The sequence below is a fragment of the Calonectris borealis genome, chromosome 15, assembly GCF_964195595.1.
Source record: "Calonectris borealis chromosome 15, bCalBor7.hap1.2, whole genome shotgun sequence".
In the NCBI taxonomy this organism is placed as follows: Eukaryota; Metazoa; Chordata; class Aves; order Procellariiformes; family Procellariidae; genus Calonectris; species Calonectris borealis.
In genome coordinates, this window is record NC_134326.1 from 5,664,747 (window position 1) to 5,689,329 (window position 24,583).

General features: G+C 36.5%; 1 protein-coding gene across 1 annotated transcript in view; it reads right to left on the reverse strand.

The window, feature by feature from the left end:
- Positions 1-2,446: 2,446 nt before the first annotated feature.
- Positions 2,447-24,583, reverse strand: part of DOCK2 (dedicator of cytokinesis 2) — a 207,038-nt gene continuing 184,901 nt past the window's right edge. The window contains exons 41-52 of the mRNA XM_075164094.1: positions 24,126-24,267; positions 22,341-22,422; positions 19,231-19,315; positions 17,598-17,684; positions 17,088-17,264; positions 15,658-15,741; positions 11,264-11,401; positions 8,935-9,062; positions 7,038-7,218; positions 5,801-5,921; positions 4,648-4,790; positions 2,447-3,256 (exon numbers count right to left, since the gene is read on the reverse strand). Coding sequence (XP_075020195.1) covers positions 3,182-3,256; positions 4,648-4,790; positions 5,801-5,921; positions 7,038-7,218; positions 8,935-9,062; positions 11,264-11,401; positions 15,658-15,741; positions 17,088-17,264; positions 17,598-17,684; positions 19,231-19,315; positions 22,341-22,422; positions 24,126-24,267 — 1,443 coding nt within the window. The 3' untranslated portion in view covers positions 2,447-3,181. The remainder of the gene's footprint in view (positions 3,257-4,647; positions 4,791-5,800; positions 5,922-7,037; positions 7,219-8,934; positions 9,063-11,263; positions 11,402-15,657; positions 15,742-17,087; positions 17,265-17,597; positions 17,685-19,230; positions 19,316-22,340; positions 22,423-24,125; positions 24,268-24,583) is intronic.

A 24,583-nucleotide genomic window follows, 5' to 3' on the forward strand; every position in this document is an offset into this window, starting at 1 on the left:
CAGGTTGGATACCCAAGTTAGTTAAAGAATACTTGCGAATAACTTGATGTAACAGAATGCTAACATTTGCCATTTATGACCAGACCTTATGTTGCATTGGCAGAGCAGCTCTTCTGGAGCTAGACCATTATTATTAACATAATACTCCATGAGAGATAAAGCCCAAGTGCCTGTGTCTAAAATTCAGACATCTAGCTAACTGAACATACACACGTAGCTTAAATGCATCTTACATTGTTGCAGTGTAACAGCTTTCTACAGGCCAGCACATAAAATCTTAGCTGCACATGCAGTCTTTCCTACCCCATGCTAAACATCATTTATTACAGCCTCACACTACCCAATCATTATTTTAGTGCCATCCAGTCCAGAAAGCCAGACTGTTACTGTCCAGACTATCTGAAATGTCTGAGAGAAGTGAAATAAACTCTGATACAGAAAGCACATGAAAACATCGCTGTGTCCAGAAATGCTTTTCTGACCTTGCATAGTGAGAGATGGCAGGGCAATACAGCTTACAGGTGAAGCTACCCCTGCTTCATTAATTCCCTGGGACAGCAGCCAAAACCTGACCCTATCCTGGAGGAAATTTCTGCCCTCTGTGCTTCACATCAAAGAATGTCAAATACTTAGGTTCTGTGCCGCCTCAGTAGATCGTCCTCTGCATACGTGAACTAAAGGCCTGTTTAGCTTGTGACAGAAATGACAATAATCAGTGCTGATTTACATTTTGAAACAGTTGTTGCTAGATTGCCATACTTGCACTTTATTCTCCCAGGGCATCCCTCAATGTTCATGCTATGTCGTTTATTTGGACTAAATGTCAGTATCTACAGTTTCTGGAAACTTGTGAATGGCTGGAGCTTGTTGTCCAAACATCTTTAAATCTCCAGTTCCATGTATGCCCTGTTCTTGGTGGTTATTTTTTCTTAGTTAATTTTGCTTTTCTGCTTAGAGTTGATTTACATGATTTCAGGCTAGAAACGGATCCAAAACTGGGCTGGCAAAAAGAGTGATGCGGGACAATTAGTAAGATTTTTGCTGATATTTGGTAAATTAAGTATGAATCTAAACTCTTCATCAAAAATTATACTAAAACCTGAGAAAAACACAAGCATGAATCTTGAACCACTAGCTAAACACTCAACACCAAACCTCCTTTGGACATTGTGCTTCTGCCTTCCTGGTATTTGTTTCTGGGCCTTCCTTCCCTTGCATTGTTTGTACTTTCTTATTTTGAATCACAGTACTTTAATTATAATTTATAATAATAGCTTGAGCTAAAACTTTTATTCCTCTCTCACATGAAAACATAGCTGCAAGACACAATAAGCAAAAGATAACCTTTAATAGGTATCTTCACAAAGAATAAACCGTTCCTAAATCATCCTTTTCTTACTCGTTCCCAGTAGAACCAAACCTTTTCTTTTAAAATCCATTTTGTGATATCAATATTTCTTCAATGTATCTGCAAATAATATTGAAGTACCTGGGTAATAATAAAATAATATTGAACCTGGGTACCCTTCCTCTTCCTCCCCCAGGTTAGCAAGATGTAGAACATGCACCCCTCAACCTTTCACTTCTCTACCACTCACAGATAAAATACTCTATTAAAATGAGGTTTTTTTTTTTTCCTAGAAAAGCCGCCTTCTTCCTCTGTGCTTCCTCAGAAGCAGTATCAAGCTGCTGTGAAAAGCAAATGAAACAAAAATTCTATCAGTATCCATGCCAACAAACACTGTATTTAGTGTTAAAACTGGACTCATTTTGTTTTGCTGTCTATGGTTATTCTAGTGAAAAGTATTTCTTGGCACAGTATTAGTTCCAATGATAAATATTTCAAACTTCTCACAGAAAACAATTGCTAATTATTTCTGTAGAAAGCAGCTTCACACTGACAACTTGCAAAGAGAGTCTAAATTCATTAAATAAACTGTTCATGCTGAACATAAAAGTGTTTATAGAAATAGTTAGGCTTACAACAAACTGAAGTTCTCTTTCCATTGATTCAACAACTCAGCAAGGAATAATTTTAACCTCTTTATCTTTCCCATTTCCATGTAAACGGCAACAAGACCAGTGTCTCCCATCCACAACACTATACATGGTCATATTTTATTTAATGAATATAACCCTATGTAGGTGTCTGAAACATAAAAGGGATGAGTGAAGGAAACCTTTGTATTTGGATAACATACTTGCCTTTAGAAAGAACTGACAGGTTATACCCCCCCCCGAGATGCTAACCTGCAGTGCTGTCTGGCTGATGCCAGTAAGGCATTATCTTCCGACACTACCTCATGAGTTGGAGAGACACAGAAAATCAATTTGGAAAGCAGAAGACTTGGACTTGTAGAATTCCATTTGCTGTCAGTAAGAAACTATTATCTTATATAAGATGATACCTAGAGATTTCAGGGAGAAAGGTTCAAGGCAAATAAAATAAAACTTTTAAACATTTTATTGATGAACAGCAGAAAATGCAGCTTTTGTTTATCATACTGCTGGATGTAATATCAATTTGTACATGTGTAAATAAACTTTTGCACATGTTTTCAACATAATAGCCGCTGTTCTGAAAATAACTCAGGCATATGGTGTCACAGTCATGGACATCACCCTGAGAAAGACTGAGGGTACAGAGCAGTGTGGTGGGAGCAGCAGAGGGATCTGAGGACTGTAAATCCAGCCACAGAGTAAATTGTCAGTGGCTATTTGTGCTGAGCCATCTGTTGCCTTGACTACACTGCCAGCGATAGTTTAAAGATAGCTGGAGTGTGTCTATACAAGCTACACAAAACGATAACTTCTATGCTCTTTGAAAAGAACAGGATCCAACTTATACAGTAAGCATTGCAGACGGCCTTTTAATACACCTTTCTTCCCAGGAACAAGTTTTGTCAGGAGGGAACACACAATGCCCTTTGACCTGTATAACCAGAGGCTCAATATTCTGTTACATATCATGGCGGGCACAACCTGTAGTATATTCTTCAAATGTTATTCCTATATCTGTATTGCAAGAAACTTATCAGAGCCCATGAATATTGTTGTTCATATTCTCTATTAGCCATCTATGTTATCAGTGCCTTTCTTTAGAGTAGACGGTGCTTTAAAATAGGATATATATGTATATATAATTATTTTCAGTTGAGAAGTGGTCTTGTAACAGAATGAATTACAGATCTGTAGATGAAGATTTGAAATGGTGCTCCACAGACTGCTTTCCATCTTCTAGAACTTTGGAAATGCGCTGCAAAGAAAAGAGGAACAGAGTGCCATATGTTAAAATGACTATTGTATTGGATTCAGTAATAGGTATATTAATTACTAGCTTGTGGTCTTAAGCTGTAGCTAGGGAAAAAAGACGTTGACCAAATGCTGGATATTTTGAATTGATTTCTCTATCCTGCAAAACCATAAACCTGTATTTAAACCTGTCCACATGATTCCAGTCATGCTGTGAAGCACTATACAAATCGATTTTTAGCTTTATTCAGTCCTTTTTCAGACTTGTAAAAAAGGACATTTTGTCCTCCTTATTCTACATGCTATTTAGGTTTAAATGTGAATGGATGAGATCATGCTGAAAGGCTGTTACTCCTGGGTCTGAAAAGAACAAGTATGTGATAAATTGAATATAAGTGAAATCCTACAGACTTCAAATTAATAGGTTATTCTGGTTCCTACCAGAAAAATAGGATTATGAACACATCTAAATGCAGATTTTCCTAAATGTTGCTCTATGGTCTCTGAAGGCACTATCTATATTTTTTAAAAGACTGCAGAAACTAATGGATGAAAACGAAACCTATTCACCAGAAAAAAATTTTAAAAAATTAAAAAAAAAAAAACCTTTGCTTTGAAAGATCAGCAAAGAGTTGACATGTAAAATATTACAAGTGTCACAGAATGCTTATGCAGTATGCATATCAGTAGCCACCAGCATCTGCATTAAATGTCACCCTCCTACTACCTGAAAAAATAGGAAAACTTGAAAACTTTTGAATCTTAATATCTGCACTGAATATACATTCTTTGCTTTCAAACACTACATTAAATTCAATAGTTTTAATTTTGTGAAATTCCCACAGAAATCGGTGAAAGGCTTCCTACTTCAAAGGAAGGCAACCTGTTTTAAGCTACATTAATGACTCCAGTGTAAGCCAATTTCTACTTTCAAATAAGCATCTCTGACAGCAGAAATTGACTCGCACTGTGCATGTTTTGTCATATATGCTATGCTTACCTTACTCTGATGCTACTGCTAACTGCCCAATGTAATTAAATCGAACAAGAAATAATTGCTTTCCTCCTTTGCTAATAAATGTTATATAAAGCAAATCAGAGAAAATCAGTAGGTCAAATGAGACCTCTTGTGGTACAGATGCAGAAGTGCACATCTGAGCCTTCCTTTTAAACACACAGAAAGAGGTACTTCCGTACTCCAGAAAGCACAGCCAGAGGCAAATTTTTGCTTCCCCATAGAGCTTCCACTCCTCCCTCTGACAAGAGAAGTAAGAAAAAAAAACAGAAGAGTTTGATTTATGATCTTATGGTATTTTAAAATGACTTAATTTTCAGAGCACAGAATTTTTGAAGAGGTAACGCTTTCTTTTTTCCCCATAAACACACAGAACTTACCATTGTTTTAAATAACTGGTTCACTTTCTTTTTTTTGAAGGTTTTCTTGTCACCATCTGAGGTGGTAGGAAACACTGGTTGACTCAACCTATGTGATGCAATTGTTTCATCAGGTGCCACAGGGCTGATGGACAGAGTTAATCCTTAGAAACATATTGGTTGCACAAAACAAAACGAAAAAAGGAGAGTCCGAGTGTAAGATAAAGCTTCAAGATTCAAAAGATTCAAAATAATGAACTACTGCAATTACTAGAAAGAAATGAGACATTTTTAATCTAACTATATCCTTAGAATACAAAAATAAGTAATGGGGAAGTGCTAAACTTCAATACATTGAAACTGAATAGTGAAAAAAATGAACCTATCTGGTCAAAAAAGAAAAAATAGATAAAGACATGAAGAAGAAGTGGGCCATGACAGTCTGTTGTCTTGTGCTAAACATCCGTTACAGCCATCTGGAAAGATAAGGACAGATGAAATGCAGGCTAAGAAATGGGATGTGCTATGGAAGAAGTAGGGGGTAAAGGATATTGAAAAAGGGCACGTTTTCTCTATACACCCTGGCCTGGAAATGAGTTCCACCTTCAGTTACACTTTCCCCTTCTCTATCATTCAACTGTCAGTCTTTCTAGTGGGCGGTTATGTTATCTTGTTTCCCCTTCCTCTTGCTATGAGGGATCCTAACGTCAGAAGCAGAAGTTGAAACCCTACTATGGGGCAACCTTTGGGGATATTCATCTGCCAAAGCAAAGTACAGAGCATTTCTTCCTGTTTCAAACACTGCCCTCAGCTGTGAGGGCAAACTGCAGAAGCCCTTGCTTCTGCAAGTGAGACCCTACAAAGCAAGGAAGATGAATAAACCTTGCCTCTTCAAGGCAGGGGGAATGCCCACACTATAGAAGGAAGCAAAATTCGGAGCTCCAGAAGTAACACTTGTAGAATTTGCATGTTAGCACTAGGCAGCACAGTGTTATCAAGCAGTAGTAGCAGTCCAGCCTCATATGCACAATACAAACTCAAACTGTAATCTTTGTCTCAGAGGCACGGAGCCACATAGAGAGAGCTACCTGCTCTGCTTGGAGCAAACCCTTTATTGCTATGTTTTCTTAACATAAAGAAGTGCAGAACTCTCATCTTATTGTAAGCAGCTTACCTGGGATAGTTGGCATAGAACGACTGACAGAACTCATCTGCTTGAGGACAGATGTTTTCTGAGGTGCCACTACATGTTCTGAGAGGTTGGTATCACTCATGAACTCGTATTTCCTTGACAGCTGTTTAATAAAAAAAAAAAAATAGTGCCATTAATGCTGAACTGAGATATGAGCAACAAAGATCTAAGCAAAATAATATTTTGTGAAAAGCATAAAAGAAAATAATAAACAATCATGCCTAACCCGGTTTCTTTATGGGATTTTTTGCTGGTGTATGTGTTATCTAATTCAATCAAAAGACAAAGGTGTTGCTTGTTTTTGTATATTAATGCTTCTCAGAGCATGACTGTGCTTTATATCCCACTTTTGTACGAGGACATGTAGTGTAAGACAATCATAATCCTCCACAAGTTTCTCCTTGTTTCCCAAAAGAATCTTAGCTTTCTACTGAATTCACTTTGCCTTTGATGAATCCTCCAAAAATATTTGATCAAATGACTTATGCTCTCTCCATGTAATTCAACAATCTATTATTGCCTGACATTTTAATTTAGATAGGGTTTGTGTATCAAGAGGATATCTTTCAAATTTTTTTTTATTATTTCTTTTTATACTAAAAGAAGAAAAGTCTCCTGAGAATTAAACTACCAAAAAAAAAAAAAAAGCAGCACAATGTAAGTTATGTAAGTCACTCTAATGATCTAGCAGTGCAATAAAAGCACTCAGATGATCTATGGAGCGAGAGATGCCAGTGCTTCCAAACTTCAGTCTGGCACCATTTAAGGAACACTGTTTGCAATCTTGCAATTTTCTAACAGCTGCATGTTCCATAACAAGGTACAAAACGTACAGGGCTCATCACTTTTGAAATAGCCCTGACTGCAAGGAGCTGCCATGAAATGTCAGCACAGTCAATTGCCTCTCTACAGGAAAGCTAGCTTAACCCTCCCAATATAGTACTCCATTTTAAGCTAACCAAGCTTCAGAATTTGCAACTTCAGGGCTATATTATCTGTCATCATAAGCAAGTAGAGATGTTCTGATTCTTCCATTGATTTGTTTCCTCCTCAGCATCTTGCAGGTTTCATTCATGGCAGGGCAGATCATCTCTGCGTCCTGCATATTTCCCTTTATGACAGCTAAAGTTCTATGGGATATATTTTATTTTTCCTAAGCAAAGGAGTAATGTCCTCTTTTTTATGGATTATAAAATACTACTCTAAACCAGTGACATACGCATTTCATGTCAGAGATAGAAATATCAGGTGCTGTCTTCTCATCAGCAAACACCACACTGCTTCTTTTTGTTCTTTTTTTGGACCTTCTCATCTTTACTTCAGGGTGAGGATTAATTTGCAGAGCAGTCTCCTCTGATTCTGTTTTTACTTGCTTTGGTAGCAGTACTTCCAGATCAAAGCTGCAAGAGCAAAAGAAAAAAGTACAAGTTGCTGAGTGATATTTTAAACACCACTGGTATTCTGATGTCATTTCCCCATGGAATATAAATGCAGGTCATCCTTTCCTTTGACGTTCTATGCAGCCTTGCAAACTGTTGGCAAAAAGTATATGATGTGCTTCAGCTGGCAACTGTAGGTATAAATAAGATGCCTTCAGGAGGTATGACGTTGCCTTAAAATGTTGCAAACAATGTAAAATATTAACAGGAGTGCAAATCCCTTTTTAAAGATTTGTGCATTAGCTTAAGAACTCCTAAACTAAACACTTAGAGCTCATATGGCAAGTTTATGCATGGTGATGATGTGCTGAAAGCAAGACATGCTATTTTGGTTGTTGAAAACAGTGGAACAGACTATTACTATTTATTGTCATGTTTTAAATACATTCTCCTATTTATTTCACCATATTGGACAACAACGCACATACTCAGTGATAAAAAAAAAATCTCCCTCCTCTCTTCCTCTAATTTTTATAGTTTAAAAATTGGGCTATTTTTCATTCAAAAAAACCAAATATGGACTTGGTGCTGGCTTTACTCCCTTCTCTACTGATGTAATTAGCCTATTGAACATGGGGCTGAACTTATTTTACAACATAAAAATTGATAAATCAAGTAGTATGGTGAATTTGTTGACCTATGCTTCCTAGAAACAAATTAGCGTCATAAGAATTAAAAACAGGTGCATGATTCAGCTGCTTAAGTGTAGTTGTCTGGTTCCATAGGAGATGTTCTGCTTTATTAGAGACATGGAACCAGCAGATATGACACAAATCATGCTTGTGTGCTACACCCTTCTTGAGTGGAAGCTGAAGGGCAGGAAGAGCAGCCTGGGGCATCTGATAATGTGTGATACTACACATCTTTGTTAGACAACTCAAAAAATTTAAGTAATGTTAAACAATGAACTGGCAGTCAAACATGCAAGAATAGAGGGGTATCTTAAGAAGAACCAGTTCCAAGTTAGGGTCATACACCTTTAGACGTTTTAAAAGTGAACTAGTCAAAAAGAGATCAGATGTTTAAAAAAAAAATCACAATCGAACACTGCTCAGCAAGATCTATTTCGTATGTACCTTGTTTGGGAAGAAGTTCTATGTGCCCAAAGGATAATTTATAAAGCGATCAAAAAACAATTTGTGGATGAAAAAGCTAATCAAGACACCTATAACTGTTCTGTCAAAAGTCTTTACGGTTCCCAGTGCTGCAATTAAGAGAGCGTATTAGGCAAAGCATTTTACATTACTACAGGCTTTACTAAACCGTTCCACCTCCTTACTTGTAAGTTTGTAAAGGTTATCATCTTCCTCTCCAATTTTTACAAGCAAAAAGATGCTACGTAAGTTAAAAGCTGTATAAAGAGAAACTTGCAAAAAACCCAGATCTTTGTATTTTTTCTGAAATGTCATTTAAATTTTAAAATACTTGTTTCTTGAAAATGAAATGCCACTTTTTTCAGTGAGAGTTGAGTATATTTTGTCTGTTAAGGTTGAAATACTGTAGCTTTAAGCCTGGAAGAAGTGATAGCTACAGTTAAAAATAATTTTGGCATAGTCTGAAAAGACTGCTAGTGGTCTTTATCCTTGAATGCCTTTTTTTTTAATCTTTTAGTTTCATCCCATAACACTGGTTAAAAACCAGGACTGAAAAAAAAATTGTATTGTATTCATAACCAACCTTTCTGAAGCAATTTTGTTTGGAGTACTGCAGTCTGAATTCATGGAAGTCAGTGAAATAACTGAAAACTGACGATAGGATCTCAGCATTGATCTTGGCCGTCCTACTCTCTTGTCATCAAAATCTGGCTACAGGATGGAAAAGAGAAACATTTTCTATCAAACAACTTTGTGTAACCTCATTTCATCCCTTTTCACTAGGTCTTGAAGATAGCACAGATGTTTTAACATTTGGCATGAAAGAGTTGTTTGCTACCATTAATTCCTGTGATCGTTTCTTCTGTCTGGATATACTCTAAGACCTCTCAAACGCAATGATACAGTGAGTAGCTAAATAAACTATAATTGACATAATGAACTGTATGTTTGAAAAAGAAATTAAGAGAAACAGTGTCTGCTGATCTTATTTTGAACAGACCTGGGGCGCGCCATTAAAGTACTTGCTTGGGCAAATAGATTTAGTTAGTCCTTGCTCCAAGACACATGCTCCATCTTCAACACAAGAAGTTCTGCCACCTCTATACCTTAATATAGCCTTTTAAAATTATATGTTTGCAAATGTTGGACAAAATTAGTATTTCCCTAATAGCCAGACAGCAAGACAGGAGGATTCTCCAGGTCATCATGTATCCATATTGCACAAAGCCATATATGCTGCACCATCTCTCTCTGCAAAGCTTGAAGTTGATATATTCTGAAGTGGAAGGAGAAAAAGGAGATACCACTCCAAATCTTCTTGAAGAAGCTTAATGTTGATGGTTATTTAGGCTTTGCGGCCTTGTACAAAGTTAACTGAAACAATCTGACTTATTTCCAAATGCTTTCCTGTTACTTTTGTTAATAAGGTAGGGACAAGTATCACTTTTCTTGGCTAATTCTAGAACTGTTTTCTTTCTTCAGGGGTGACTCTGGGATCTAAAACTGTAGTATGCAGATAGCTCTTCTCTCTTTTTCTGTTCAAGTATTTCCTGGGATGAGCATGCCTCCCCCTAGTTAGCTCATCACAGTGTCATGATATGAGGCAGGTTTTTGAGAATTTCCCAGTGCGTGCATACCATAAATTACTTTTCCAGCCTACTTCAATTCCTATCCTATAAACAGGATGTGAACAGCTTTTAAAAAACATTTCATACTAAAGCACAGGGTTTTGTTCTGATTATCCAGAAAATATTAAAATTTTATGTGTAATTTCATATGCCAAATTCCCAAATGCTTTGCTTCCGATATAATTTCTCACGAAGACTCTGATGTCTAGCAGAAGACTTGGAAACATCTGTAGTTTCGAGAATTATTTTCAAGTGTTCTGCAGAGTTTACATGCAATGAGTTTATATGCTGCTCATCCTTTGAACAGCCAGAATCTTGTGATAAAGACACAATAGCTGCATGACTTTTTTTTTTTTCTTTTAATAAAAAAGCTCAGGCCAGCCACCAGAGAGAGTCAGACATGGTAAAATGGCAGTAGTGCCATTCACAAAGTACATTCTCTGCTCTTGCAAAATTTTAAATGGGTTGCTTTTTTTAAGTGCTGATACATAAGAGTGCTGAAGGGTTCAAGCATTAGGCAAGATTGCTAATTGTGGATTACAGCCTCTCTATTATTGCAAGGATGGTAGCGTGAAAATAAAAAAAACATACTGAGATAAATATATAGAATTTTCATCATATAGATGTGTACCACAGCACAATATCTGAAATTTAGGTTAGAAACTTGCTATTTTTTCCCCTTAACAGAATAAATAAATACTCTTATAAAATCATCAATGCTGAAAGCAACAACATAAAATAATTTCCGAAGCAACTGGTGTTTAATCACAAAAACCAGCCAACATCATTCTTGCTAGCCTGCACAAGCTCAGATAGACTATTTTATTCAAGAATTGGCTGGAGAGTTTGTGTTTAGAAGTTATCCTTCCATATATTTCAGTTCGGTCTCAACTAACAGTACTATACACATGATAGGTTTTACTTCACAACACAGCTGGAAGTGGCTAGCACAGGGAGATATCAATTGCAGATCAAAGCCCTAAACCACTAAGAAAAATTACAAAGAGGAGAAACATGAGAATTTGCTTTTACTTCCTTAATAAGGCGGAAAATAATTGCAATTTTAATAGACATAATAAAATACTCCAAATCTTCCAGAATGAGGAATATCTGATAAGTCAGAGAATTGAATCAACTCTTTAACTATAAAACTCAGGTCCTACTACCTTCAGATCACAAGAAAACCGACAAGCAACAAAAGTTTAGTATGTGCTTTTTTTTAGAAGAATAAAATGTGTATTAAGTAAAGAAAAATTGCAGGAGAGGTTAAAAGGAGAACGATACCAATTCTCTGGCTCCATATTGTTTTTCCACTTTAACTTTTAAATGCTTGAAACATTCCTCCATACGGTCATGGAAAGGACGAAGATTATCAGAAACTCTTCTTTCATGAATTTTAATTCCAGCCCCAAGGAAAGGTATCTGGAAGAGGGAAAAAAAGAAGGAAAAAAGTGAGAATATTAAACTGGGTCTGACAACCCCTCTAGCTCCATTTACAGTATCTGCTAAGTCAACTGCAAAACTCTTACTGTGATTGGCAGACAGATTGTCAGTTGATCTCAGCTTTTAGCAGCAACTACAAGACGGAAAGGGCTCTTGAAAAATGGACTTGCTCTGTAAATTTTTGAAGAATGTTGGCTGCCTTATAGTGACTGTTTTGTCTCTTCTATGTAATTTAATGTTAATTCCTTATGAGATTAAACATGCGAGAGTTTAAAAAATTCTTAGATTACTAGCTCACCTGCTTATGAAGGTGCCTGCCACAGTTTGCAAGAAAGAAGGTAAGGATCAAAAAATACCCAAGTGGATTCCAGGCAAGTTTCAAACCTTCTCTTTCAAACGGAGGATTAAGTGACTGGGAAAGGTTTAAATAATCTACTGGGGGCTCAATCTCGTGGTTACTTTGACAATTGCTGCAGCAATTTGATATTTAACACCTGGTTACTGAAGGTGACCTCTTCCTTTCTCCTCAATTTTACTCTGCAGACTTCGTCTGTACTTCCCACATCTCAAGAAAAATTCAGTAAGATAATGCTTCAATACAAAAATGAACAGCTCAAGCCATGAACAGAGGCAGGTTGCGCTAACCAGGCTGCCTTTGCTCAATTTTACTCCTGTGCTTTTCTTTTTTGTTGCTCATCCGTTAGGCTGGGGTCAGTGACAAGTAACCAAAGGGGTTAAGATCTCTGATTCTTCCCACTAGAGTTGAAAGAAGGTACATAATGATAGTTTTTAAAAACTGGGGCGGGGGGGGAGGAATATAGATACCTACTCCCTTAAAGGAGAACACCTGATAAAAGGTTAGGAAACGGACTATCCGTTCATTAAATACCTCCCTCCACTTGAATTTCTTAAAAAAATCCTTCTCCTTTGTCAGAAGGAATGGCTTGCTTACCAAATTAAAAAAAATCTTATAATGAAGCAAATGTGATAGTAATATTACCTTTCTAACACCTCTTCCCTACAACGCTTTCCTTTGCTATTATATTGCTACTATCATCTCTGCTGTTATATTAGTGTAATAATATCCAGTAAAAAGCAAACAAACCAAACCTTATCTTCAAAGATAATGGACAGCACACTTTGACATGCTGTTTAATTAATAATAAACGTATTCACAAAGAGAAACTTCGTAGTGCTTTGCTTTAAAATATAAAGACATTTCATTACTCTTCAGTCTTTGAAGATGGTGATTTATGAGATTTGTGCAACATACTCTTAGCTACCCTTCTGCCAGTAACCTTTTCTCACAGCTTTACCATTGACTTTTAGCTATTTTGCATTAATAGCAAATAGTTTGGGGCTTTTTGGTAAAAACCACTTAGATTCCACACTTCCTTTTTGTGTTCTGACCTATAAATACTATTAATATTGTATACATCGGACCACCCATTAACTTGATGATATTTTATGGAAGTTCAATTCCAATATAACCTTTACAAACATGGTATTAAAGCTCATCTATTACAGATAGATCTGTTTGTCCTCTTTAGAGGGATTTACAGGGATAGATATAAATTAGCACTTTATTTCCTAATGCCAGATAGTATTATGGTCAATTTATACCACTACATCCACTGAGTACTTTTGATGGTCAGAAAGCAACCATATACAGAGCCTGTGGTGGACAACGATACAGGAGAAAGCTGTAAAGGTTGGTGACTCAAACTGATAACCAAACTGAGATGAATCAAAATGAAACAGGAAGAAACTTCAAAAACATTAAGAAAATAGTACAAAAAATTCCATTAAAACTATTTGGAAGATTCATTTCAAGGCTGAGAGAGGAATAAATGCTTAATTCTAGCTGTTTCTCATCTATGAAACAGAGACTGAATCATAGAATCATTGAATAGTTTGGGTTGGGAGGGACCTTTAAAGGCCATCTAGTCCAACCCCCCTGCCATGGGCAGGGGCATCTTCAACCAGATCAGGTTGCTCAGAGCCCCATCCAACCTGACCTTGAATGTTCCCAGCGATGGGGCATCTACCACCTCTCTGGGCAACCTGTGCCAGTGTTTCACCACCCTCACTGTAAAAAATGTCTTCCTTATATCTAGTCTGAATCTACCCTCTTTTAGTTTAAAACCATTCCCCCTTGTCCTATCGCTACAGGCCCTGCTAAAAAGTCTGTCCCCACCTTTCTTATAAGCCCCCTTTAAGTACTGAAAGGCTGCAATAAGGTCTTCCCAAAGCCTTCTCTTCTCCAGGCTGAACAACCCCAACTCTCCCAGCCTTTCCTCACAGGAGAGGTGTTCCATCCCCCTGATCATTTTTGTGGCCTCCTCTGGACCCGCTCCAACAGGTCCATGTCTTTCCTGTGCTGAGGGCTCCAGAGTTGGACGCAGCACTGCAGGGGCGGTCTCACCAGAGCAGAGCAGAGGGGCAGAATCACTTCCCTGCTGGCCTGCTGCTTTTGATGCAGCCCAGGATACTGTCACCCCTCTCACAAGGATCGCATAAGATTAAATCAATGAGAAAGAATTTTTTAGTGAGCTAGTACAAAGAATGAGACATGGAACATGACGAGAAATATCTTGAGCTATTCACTTCTGATAGTAAAATTCCAGATTAACTCACAGTATTTCATAACATCCCTCTTGAAAGGGAGATCATTATATTATGCCTCAATATAGCAATTACTATGCCCCTGCATTTACACAGCAAACAGTTCTTTCTCACTTAAATCATCTACATTTCAGAGGACTTAGCAGTCAGTGGTTTCTTAACAAGCTACCTGTGTGCAAAAATGTAAGTATCTTCTCTCATAGTCATTCATTTTGCCATATATTGATGGCAATAATTTCTAAATGGACCAGATAATGCAAACAGAATTGATAATATCTAAGGTCATGTTTTTCTTCCCTCCAATATCATAACAAATGCCATTTTCCCTTGAATCTCAGCAAAAATTGACTTTTTTCTGCTACCACCTGCCGCAGGTGCATTTTCCTCTTTGAGGACAAAAGGGTTCAGCAGGTTGGTTGGCTTATCATATGTACACTATATATAAAATAATATAATAATAAATAAAAAAACAAATAACCTCGGTGCTGCTAGTATAGGCAGAATATTCAGTTTTCCTCTGGAGATATAGCTTAAAAATATTTACTAATGATCTTCCATGCAATTTGTCACACAAAAGACATGTAGCAGCAATCTTGAAGGGTCACTGAGCATGAAAATAACTCCTGTGAGCAACTAGCATTCCATTAAGGTTTCTAATGCAGCCCCCCCTCCCCCAAACAAACAACAACGATGAACACCCACCTCTAGGAAAGAATTATTTCCCAAGAGAATTTCTGACATTTGCAAATGCTTGTTTTCCCAGCAATTCATGAAGTCCTTATGACTTTTATCATGCTCTCAGTTCTGTCTCCAGGAATACAACCTGAGTTTGAAATCCTTGCCCTTTTAACCATGAAAGTAGCCCACTGTATGTGACTTTTGATAAACCATTCCAAATGATGTGTTCTACAAAGTACTTTTCTGGCCTACTGCTTTCCCTAGGACATAAGGAGACATATGGGTAATTCCCCTGATTCTGGTAGCATTTCATCTAACTCTTAACGGACATGATAATGATGATACTCCTCAGGAAATACGATGTGATTTTTGTCATTAAGCCATTTCTCCAGTTTAGTCACAGATTTTAAAAAACCTGAAGGACTAGATCGCTCAGATCCCCAAGAATGTCACATCAGAGGGTAAGGAATTATTGCTATGCTATTTCATCAGTGATCTTAGTGGGTTAGTAATGGAACACATGCTTCCTGTTAGGTACATTAAAATTGAAGGAGTTGAAGTCCTTTTTCCTACTTAAGGGAATCTATTAATATCTAAATAGGATAATAAATATAGTCCTTTTACAACTATACATACTCTGAAACAGACCGTTTAGTCTAAGAGAATATTTTACTATGAGTCCCTTCTCAAAAAAATACTATGAATTCATCACAGAACTAGGTATGAAGTTGGTAACAAGAATCTTCTCATTCTTCTACCCCTCCCTGCTTTGGGGAAACAGTAAAAAAAAAAAAAAAAAAAAACAAAAACCACAACCCACGCCCCAGTAAAAATGACACAATCCTCTACATGCTATGTTCTCCTGCCAGAAAGCAACAGAAAAAAGGAATAGCTGATGAAGCCTCAGATGTCTGCTGTCAGTAAGAAGTTACCTGCCAAGCAATTAGATCTTTGAGTCTATTCAGTTTTTCTTGATCCTCTGGATGGTCTCTGATATATTCTTCTGTAAAGAAAGCCTTAGACAAAAAAAAAAAATTCAGTCCATCATTTTGACAGGTAAAGAAATCAGTGACCAGAGTCCATTAGCTGGTGACCATAATATTGGTGACCAAACAAGAGAGACATACGCATGCTTCTTAACCAGATGCTGCTAGTGATAATTCCTTATTATATCAGTTGAGAACCGAGGTGCTCTTTTTGGTTAAAATGTATTCAGTCTTTACCCAACACTTTTGAGTTTGGGACCCTTACTATGAAACCCAATTATTGTTTGTTTTATTAAGCTTGTACTGAAACTAAAAGGCACAAATTTGGAGTATCATGATTTACATTGATAAATGATCATTTTATTTAAGTACCCTAAATAATAACATTAGCCAGTGTTAGACAATAAAGAAATGTAACTCTTTCATAGACAAGCAGAGGCCAGATATTGCATACATACTGCCTTTTGCTGCCCAAAGACTTTATCCCCCAAGGAACAGAAGGAGAATGTAGCTATTTGTCCATGACTGCCAAGTATCTAAACAAATGATACTTTACAACTAACATAGCATGTCATACTCCTCCAGAATATATCATGCTTAGCACATATAATTTATGTGTGTACATATGTACATATATATATATGGCATCTTTTCAGCACTATCCAAGTCTATCTGACATGTTGAGCCTACTGAGCATGGCACATGCTTTTCATCAGAAAATGGCAGGCAGAAGTAATAGAGCTTTACAGCTATGGGGTAACCCCACATTCATTTTCATCCAAAACTTTAATAATTAATAATTCAGAATTTAAATTTATATGAGTTTTTAACATTCCTGCTTTCTCTCCTGCCCCGCCTTCACAAGGTGGCCTTAGGGACAAATTTTCTACAGTTCAGTTCCTCAAGACATGCCATTTTCCATGCATTGCCAGAACAGTTTTTATTTGTGTTCCCATTTTTTAACAACAAAACCTGCTATGCAGAATGGCTCCAGTTACTGAGAAAACCTGATGAGAGTTTAACTGATAACGCATATTTAAATACTGCAGACCTACTGTAGGATAAACTTGATCCATTTACTCCAGACCAAATCTTTTGATGTGTGAGAGCCTATTTCATTACAAAAGGGGTATCACATCTCACATGTATATGCAAACCCTCATAACTGCAATTAATATTGAGCTTCAGTTACTCTAGTTTGCTAGTTTCTGCTTTCAAAAACAGATGTGACCAGGATATGAGGACCTCTCAGTCGGTGGAGTTATGGCTTTCATATTCCCAGCCCACATTCCACTGCCACTTTGAACAAGGGACATAGGAGGATTATAAAATAATATATCTGAATATGTTCTTTGCATTGACTTAAAGGCTCTTACCTTCTCATATTTAGCAAAGCCACCCATAACAGCTGGATCAACAATTCCATTCAAAAGCATAGAAAGTGGATTAATAGGAAGGTTCTCATCACTCTGGTATTGGTTAATCATCATCAAAATTTTTTCATTCGTTGTGGACATAGTCTCAACAGCATTCTCTAAAGGACTAATTGTAGTCTATAAAGAAACAAAAGACTTCTAAGGTTTATAAAGAGATAAAAAGCGGTTTTTTTGTTTTATAAAACTTCATGTATATGAACAACATTCTTACAATTCAGCAAACCAATACAGATTTGTTCAATTCTCTTAGGACTTGGTCCTGAAACTATAAATCAGATGTAAGATATATTGATCCCAGCAGCAGAAAGATAAAACATAAGTAATAACAGTTTTGTATGTATAAAAATAAGTAAATAACAATAGCCTTGTGTGATAAATTTACGAACTATTTTGTACATAAGGATTCATATAGATATATGTTTTACGGGTTCTTAGCATGTTAATACACACCTGTGACATGGAGACAACCTCAAACCATCGTAAAATTCCAGGAAGTTTGTATGCTGTAACAAATGATGTTCTCTCAATCCACATAGACTATTAAAAAAACATAGCAGGGAGAAAATGATACCTCAGGATTTAAACTTTAATCTTTTCTGCCTTCTGAAATGTCAGAGTGAAAAGAATGTAGATGGAAAACATATGCACATTTTTGCATAAAAGGACACTGCAAAATTAATCTAGCACAGCAATTTCCACAAATCATTTTTCTGATTTCAGATTAGGTCATCTTCAGGCACTAAGCCTGCACAAAGCAGAGGAAAAAGAAAATTACCCTTGAATCTTTTAGTATCTATTCCTATTTTTGCCATTACAGATTGAATGACTGTAACTAAATGACCTACTCTCACCTCTACCCAGATTATACTTCCTCCCTCCACTTTCGAAACGTATTTCTGCAATTAAAAGCAGTAATAGCCCTACAACTTGCCAGCATTCTTACTTTTTTTTTCCCCCTTTCTTTTTCCTCTTCTGAACAAAACTAGCTGTTGGTATTTTAAAATGCCACTAGTTCATTTACCCTACTTCTCCTTATTTTACCAATATCAGCTCATCTAAACTGCCAGTACTGAGAAACATAGTAACGAATGCAATGAAGACATACTCCAACTATCCCAATTTCGACCTATCTGAAGTAAGTATGCATATTATCTATTGTCATCAGCAATGAAAACATTAACGATTTAATTTTTGTAAAACCATTTCAAGGTATATTCATAAATGGTTTCAAAACTCTCCAGTTTGCAAAGGAAGCAAATGTACATCATAAGTCTTGATAATACAGTGCAAAGCTGGGATGTCAGGGTAGAGTTTGCATCTGAAGCATTTAATTTAACAGCAGGTAAGAAGCTCCTTACATGAAACATAGTGGTTGACACCACTAATCAGCACACACATAACTGAAATTGTACATTTTTGAAATAAATGGCTTTTCCCATCAGTATCCCAAGAGCACAGCTTTAGCCATAAATATTGGATGGTATGGTTTTCACAACCAACTAGAAAATACCAGATATCTGTAAAATTAAAATATAGAAACTTACCACACTTTTATGCATGACACTGAAAAATAATTTATGGTGTTGCGGACTTCCTAGAATATTTGAACAATGAAGACTGCTTCTCAGCATTACACCATCATGCATGGGAATAAAAATTACATAGGTAGTACTCTAGTCTGTCAAGATTTCACAGGACTAATGAAAGCAAACAATACACACCTCTCATTGCCAAGCTGGCAGCTGACAACAGTGTTGTAAACTATAAGCAGCAAACCATTTGATATTTATTTACATGTCATCTTGTTTCATAATGAAAATCTGTACCAGAATATGTTACCGCTTAACACAAATGTGTTGAACATACTTAACTACATAATGTTTACCTGCAACTGAAACAGTGATGTATCACTAAGTACATACGTGTAGTGCTGAAATAGAGAAATCTTGTGTTTATTTTTTTGAACCACATGCTAAAGTTAGGGTGTCTGTAATGAGTAATCTGAGACTAAGAAAGGATCTAGATCGAAATTCAGTCACAGCTACCAGAACTGCAACGATCACCCTGTCACTCATTTACTTACAGCAAATTCATTTTCAGGGTCAACAGATCCTTTTCTGACTGGTCTTGAATAGTGGAACCGGTGCACATTGTTGGACTTATAAAAACTGAAAGATTTAAAAAAGACTATTGTAAAATACAGAATTGAGAAATTTATGGATATTGTTATCACAGTGAAATATTTCATTTTGATTCAGTTGTGTTTGTAATTAAAAGCAAATTTACTGCTCAGAAGAAAAGCACTTTACTGAAAACTCAGGAGACGACTACTTTATCTATAAATCAGGGTCAACACACAGTATTTTACAAGTATTAAGCTTCAGCTTGTGACTGGGTGTAATTTCCAGGTATAAAAATTCCAGAACTTCCAGATTAATGTTAAAACCTACAGAAGGTCTAGTAAAAGATTTTTACTTTCCTGTATTCTTGCTGTGGCATGCACACTGCTTGCCTGCTTTACAATGGCATACAAAAGGAGTATATTTTGTTAAAAAGAACTGACTGAACAGAGCGAATATATTCACCTGGACTGAAATACATGCGTTTTTTCATCCACGGCGCATGCCAAATTAGTTTAATCACGTCTAACAATTCTGCTTATAATGCAGAACAATACTTACTCAATAAACTAAACATTTGAAGCCATTAATAACAATTTCTTGTGATAGATAAGAAAATGTATATAAATACTTGTAGAGGGGGACATTAATGTAAAGACTCTATTGCAAATTCATGTTATGGTCTATTCTACTTAGCTAATGAATCATTCCCAATCACTGTGAGCATATATTTCCACTAAACTCATAACCACTCGGCTTTTAGCACCGGCTAATTTGAAAGAACAGAGATTGCACAGTTTTGGCTAAGTTTTTTTGCTTTCCACAGAAAAATCTCTTGTTTTGGTTTTTAGTTTTTGTTTTAAATATGAATTAAATTTAAAGCCATGTTAAGTAAAAGCTAATTTTGCAGAGCAAAAAAAAAATCTCAGAAATATCTTACAGTAAAACCAAGCCATGTTTTGGAAGCCTAGAGAAACAAATAAATGGAGAGACCCCAAACAGCTGAGCTAAGCAAACTTCTGGTGTGTCAGTTCATAGGAACCTATGATTTTTGATCCAAACTACTAAGATTATCTTCATCAACAAAGAAAAGAAAGTGGAAAATACTGCCATACCAAGTCAGATCACTTTATACAGTTCCATCTGAAAGGACAGATATTTTGAAGCTCTTTGATAGAATAAATGCATTGCCATCAACTAACATAATTAACAATTAAATGCCCAATAAAGTGCACTCATAAAAATAAATCTTTGAGACCAGATGAAATTAGCAGTTTGGTTGAATTCTGCAGCTGAGACAAAGAGTTAAAAATCTTCCATATGACAAGAGATTGTACTTTATGTGGAGCACTTCACTAAATAAAACTGTTACAAGCTCAAAATGTGGCTGGCACTACACCAAAATCTAGTCAAACAGGACCAGATTTATAAGCTGTCTTTCAGTTACTGATTTGAAAGTGAATTAAAGTTGAAATTGGGACCACAGTTCATTTTTTTTTTTATTTTTTTTAATCTTGTAGTACAAGACCTGTGCTTGTACCTGCTTTATTTATTTTGGTGTATGTGGGGAAGTGATTCTTATTTTTCCACTCTGAATCAATTGCAATTTCAGTGAAGATTCTGTAGAGAAGGCTGGAGACAAAGGTGATATCTGGTTTGAATCCAGCTGTGAAACAGTTAGAAATGAACTCATCTCAGCTGATAAAAAGAAGCCTTCTATCTTCAGTCTCTTTTTGGAAAGTCATAATACAAGAGTTGTTAAAAGGTTTAGTCTGAGTTTTTGTTTGTTCAAGTGTGGAGGCATTGCAAAGCCTCTCTTGCATTAAAAATGCAGGTGCCTCTGTTTACCTGGAGAAATTTTAGCTTAAAATGCCTGTTTTAACCAGTTTCAGTTAGGGAGATTCAGTCATACCTTGTGCTTTCACAAAGCACTGACAAGAATAGGGAGAAAATATAGCCTGCCTTAACTGATGGTGCTTGTACTTTTTGCTGTCCTTAAATTACAATTTAACAAATATTACCTTGAAAGTTTTCATTCAGGTGCTAGTGATAAGCAACAGCTTTTATTGACCATGTTTGCAACCATATAAATCATAGAACGGTTTGAGTTGGAAGGAACCTTTAAAGGTTCCAACTAGTTCCAACTCACCTGCCATAGGCAGGGACATCTTTCGCTAGATCAGGTTGCTCAAAGCCCCATCCAACCTGCCCTTGAACAATTCCAATGATGGGGCATTCACAACTTCTCTGGGCAACTTCTTCCAGTGTCTCAACACCCTCATAGTAAAAAATTTCTTCCTTATATCCAATCTAAATCTACCCTCTTTCAGTTTAAAACCATTGCCCCCCATCCTGACACTACAGGCCTTGGTAAAAAGTCTCTCTCCATCTTTCTTATAATCCCCCTTTATATATTGATGGATTTGGAGCCAAAAATCTCATAAGCCTGAAGTCAGCCAATATTCCAGTAGGTACTGTATGCAGTTTGGGCATCAGCGATTAGAATGAACCATCACTTTTCACACATTTAGTCAGAACACTTAATTAGGAGCATGTAGTAAGTTCAACCTGTTCTACATTGGCTTAGGAGTTTGGAAGTGTTGGCCAGTCTGTTCTCAAAATACTTTGGACAGTTCATTTCCTTTATTCCTTTACAAATTCTTGACCATAGTACCAATGGAAACCATTTTGCCACCATGTCTTTTGCACTTGGCAAGATAAGTCATAACAAGATTCTGTTGTACAAGAGCCTTCAACTCAACCATTCTCATACTGCCAGTCACCTCTAAGACCCCCCCTCCATCACTTGTCTAAGAAGCTGTGTTGAAAACTGAATAACTTGGATCCAAAGCATGGATTCCACCTCCCCATCCTGTAACCATATGCTATTCCTTAAGTGGTAGACGGGTATATGTTCTTTCATGAAATTCCTAGGGAATACATAAGTCAGCAAACTAAGACAATAAAAGCTCTAAGATTCATTGGCAAATGACTGAGTTCACAAAATAATGGTTGTCAGTTTAGGAATATGGACTGACTGTCATTATATTATCTATTACAGAAATTCACTTACTTTATAATTTGATCAGGTACTGCCTTATTTTTGAATCTAGGTTGCTCCTCCAGGACTGGTTGCACTGTAAAACACTGGATATCTGAAATCGTGAAAGTTAAGGGCACGTTATTAACTATACGTATGAAATACTGTATGTTGCAGGGAAATAAAAAATCACAATAATAATAAAAAAAGACATTTCCTGATGAAAAATCTGCAGGGTTCAGGATTTCATTTGTGGAGCTTTCTTGGCCAAAAAAGGAAAAATCTGCCAGTAGTAACCAGTGAATATATATTAATATTAATTTTGAACTGCATATTTTTATTATTTACGGAGCTTGAATATCTGTAGCTGAATTTATCACATTGAATCATTCATTAAATTTTAAAGTCCAGCCAACTTACAAAAATAACATCAACAACATCTGATGTTAACAGTTTCACTATTTAGCTTTAGGCATGCATAATGTCATGATATTTAGCATTTCATCTTTGAAATCTGTAATTGAGCAGCCGTTTTACTTGAGATTTCCTTTGTCTATGGAAGTATTATTTTTTAATCTGAATACTGTATTTGTAAGTAAATATATCATATTCTTAAATATTTCAGTGTATTTGAAACTCATGCCCTCTGGTTAGATTCCGCAGCTTTTTCTTAAGTGCATAAGTAGCGCATATCTCCTGTTAGTTGCAAAGAGACTTGATCAAATTCTACTTCAAGAAAGGACTGAAGCATATGATCTCAAAAAAAAAAATTAGTTAAGACACAAGACAGACTTAAGAGAGCTTGGCTTTCAAGCTTAATGTACTATTTTAGAAAAGCCTGTAATACTCTCTGCTTCAGTCCCAACAGCATAAAAAGAAAGCAGTATTCCTTTTCTCCTCCAGCAGGTTCCATCAGAATAGACTCAAGAGAGCATGTGAAGTGTTACAAAATTACCTTGAAAATTAATAAAGGAAAATCAACACATGAAAAAAAATGTCTGATACAATGAGGTGATCTCATATCTCCTCAGCCAGTAATGATTTAAATAAGAACATGAAGAAAAAGATAATGCATGCAAGCAACTGTTAGAGTACTTCTAAACAAGAACAACTTAGGGCATTTTAAAAGGTGGTTAACAATGTTTATGAGTTAATTTTCCTAGGAAAATTTCTGAGAGTGACATAAGGCATATTTATGTTGCCAAGAAATACAGGTGATACCCAAGGTGCAGTGCCAGACAGAACAATGTTCAAGGAAGACATGAATTTAGTATCATGACACAACAGCTAGGAATGTGAGGTAATAGACAATTTGCCACTTTAAACTTGGCCAATTAAAGCGTTCATCACTGTTTTTGCCATTTGAAGAAAATAAAGGTAAAACCATGTATGAACTCGAATGAATTTTCTTCACTGAAATGGCTATCAAGCACTGGAACAGGCTGCCCAGGGAAGTGGTTGATTCACCATCCTGGAGGTATTTAAAAGACGTGTAAACGTGGTACTTAGTGGTTTAGTGGTGGACAAGGTTTATAGTTGGACTTAAGGGTCTTTTCCAACCTAAATGATTTTACGATTCTACGATGACTGAAAGAGACAGACTCCTTAGAATTGTGAGAAAAACAGGAGCAAACATCTTAGGAACAAACCATAAAAGACATGCAGGACAGATAAGCAAAACTGCAAACTGAGCTGCCACATATAATCAACTTTCATCTTTTGTTTGGAAATGATTGTTCCACACAGATTAACTCTTGCTAAAAACAAGGTTTGCCCAACCCGCCTTCGTTCTGTAACCTCCCACGTGTTTAAGGATACATTGACCAGGAGAGTTTTTCACATCCTCTCCAGGTGCTGAGGTGGTGTTCATCTTCTCTGCGCTGGGAAACTGACTCATCAGTTGTGCCTGGAAATCCTCTCTCCTCTCATATTCCTTCCCACGGTAGATGAATACTTTGTTCTGTAAGGAATAAATAGCTGATTTCTTGGGCTGTATGATGCTGAGGCAGAGATGCATGTTTATCAGTACAAAGACACAATGGGGTCTCCACATTTTGGAATGAGTGTTACTGTCTTCTGAATATTAATTAACTATAAAGCACCATTTTGACCAGGTGCTGGAATGCAGCTCTAGAGACCCTACTTTATGCTATTAGACAGAATGAAGATAAGCTGGCATCACCACTTAGGATACTCCTGTAGAGCAGAACAAAATCAGAATGGGAGGTAAGAAAAGTACTGAAATCCCTTTTCTTCTTGTCTGTCAAGTAAAAGGA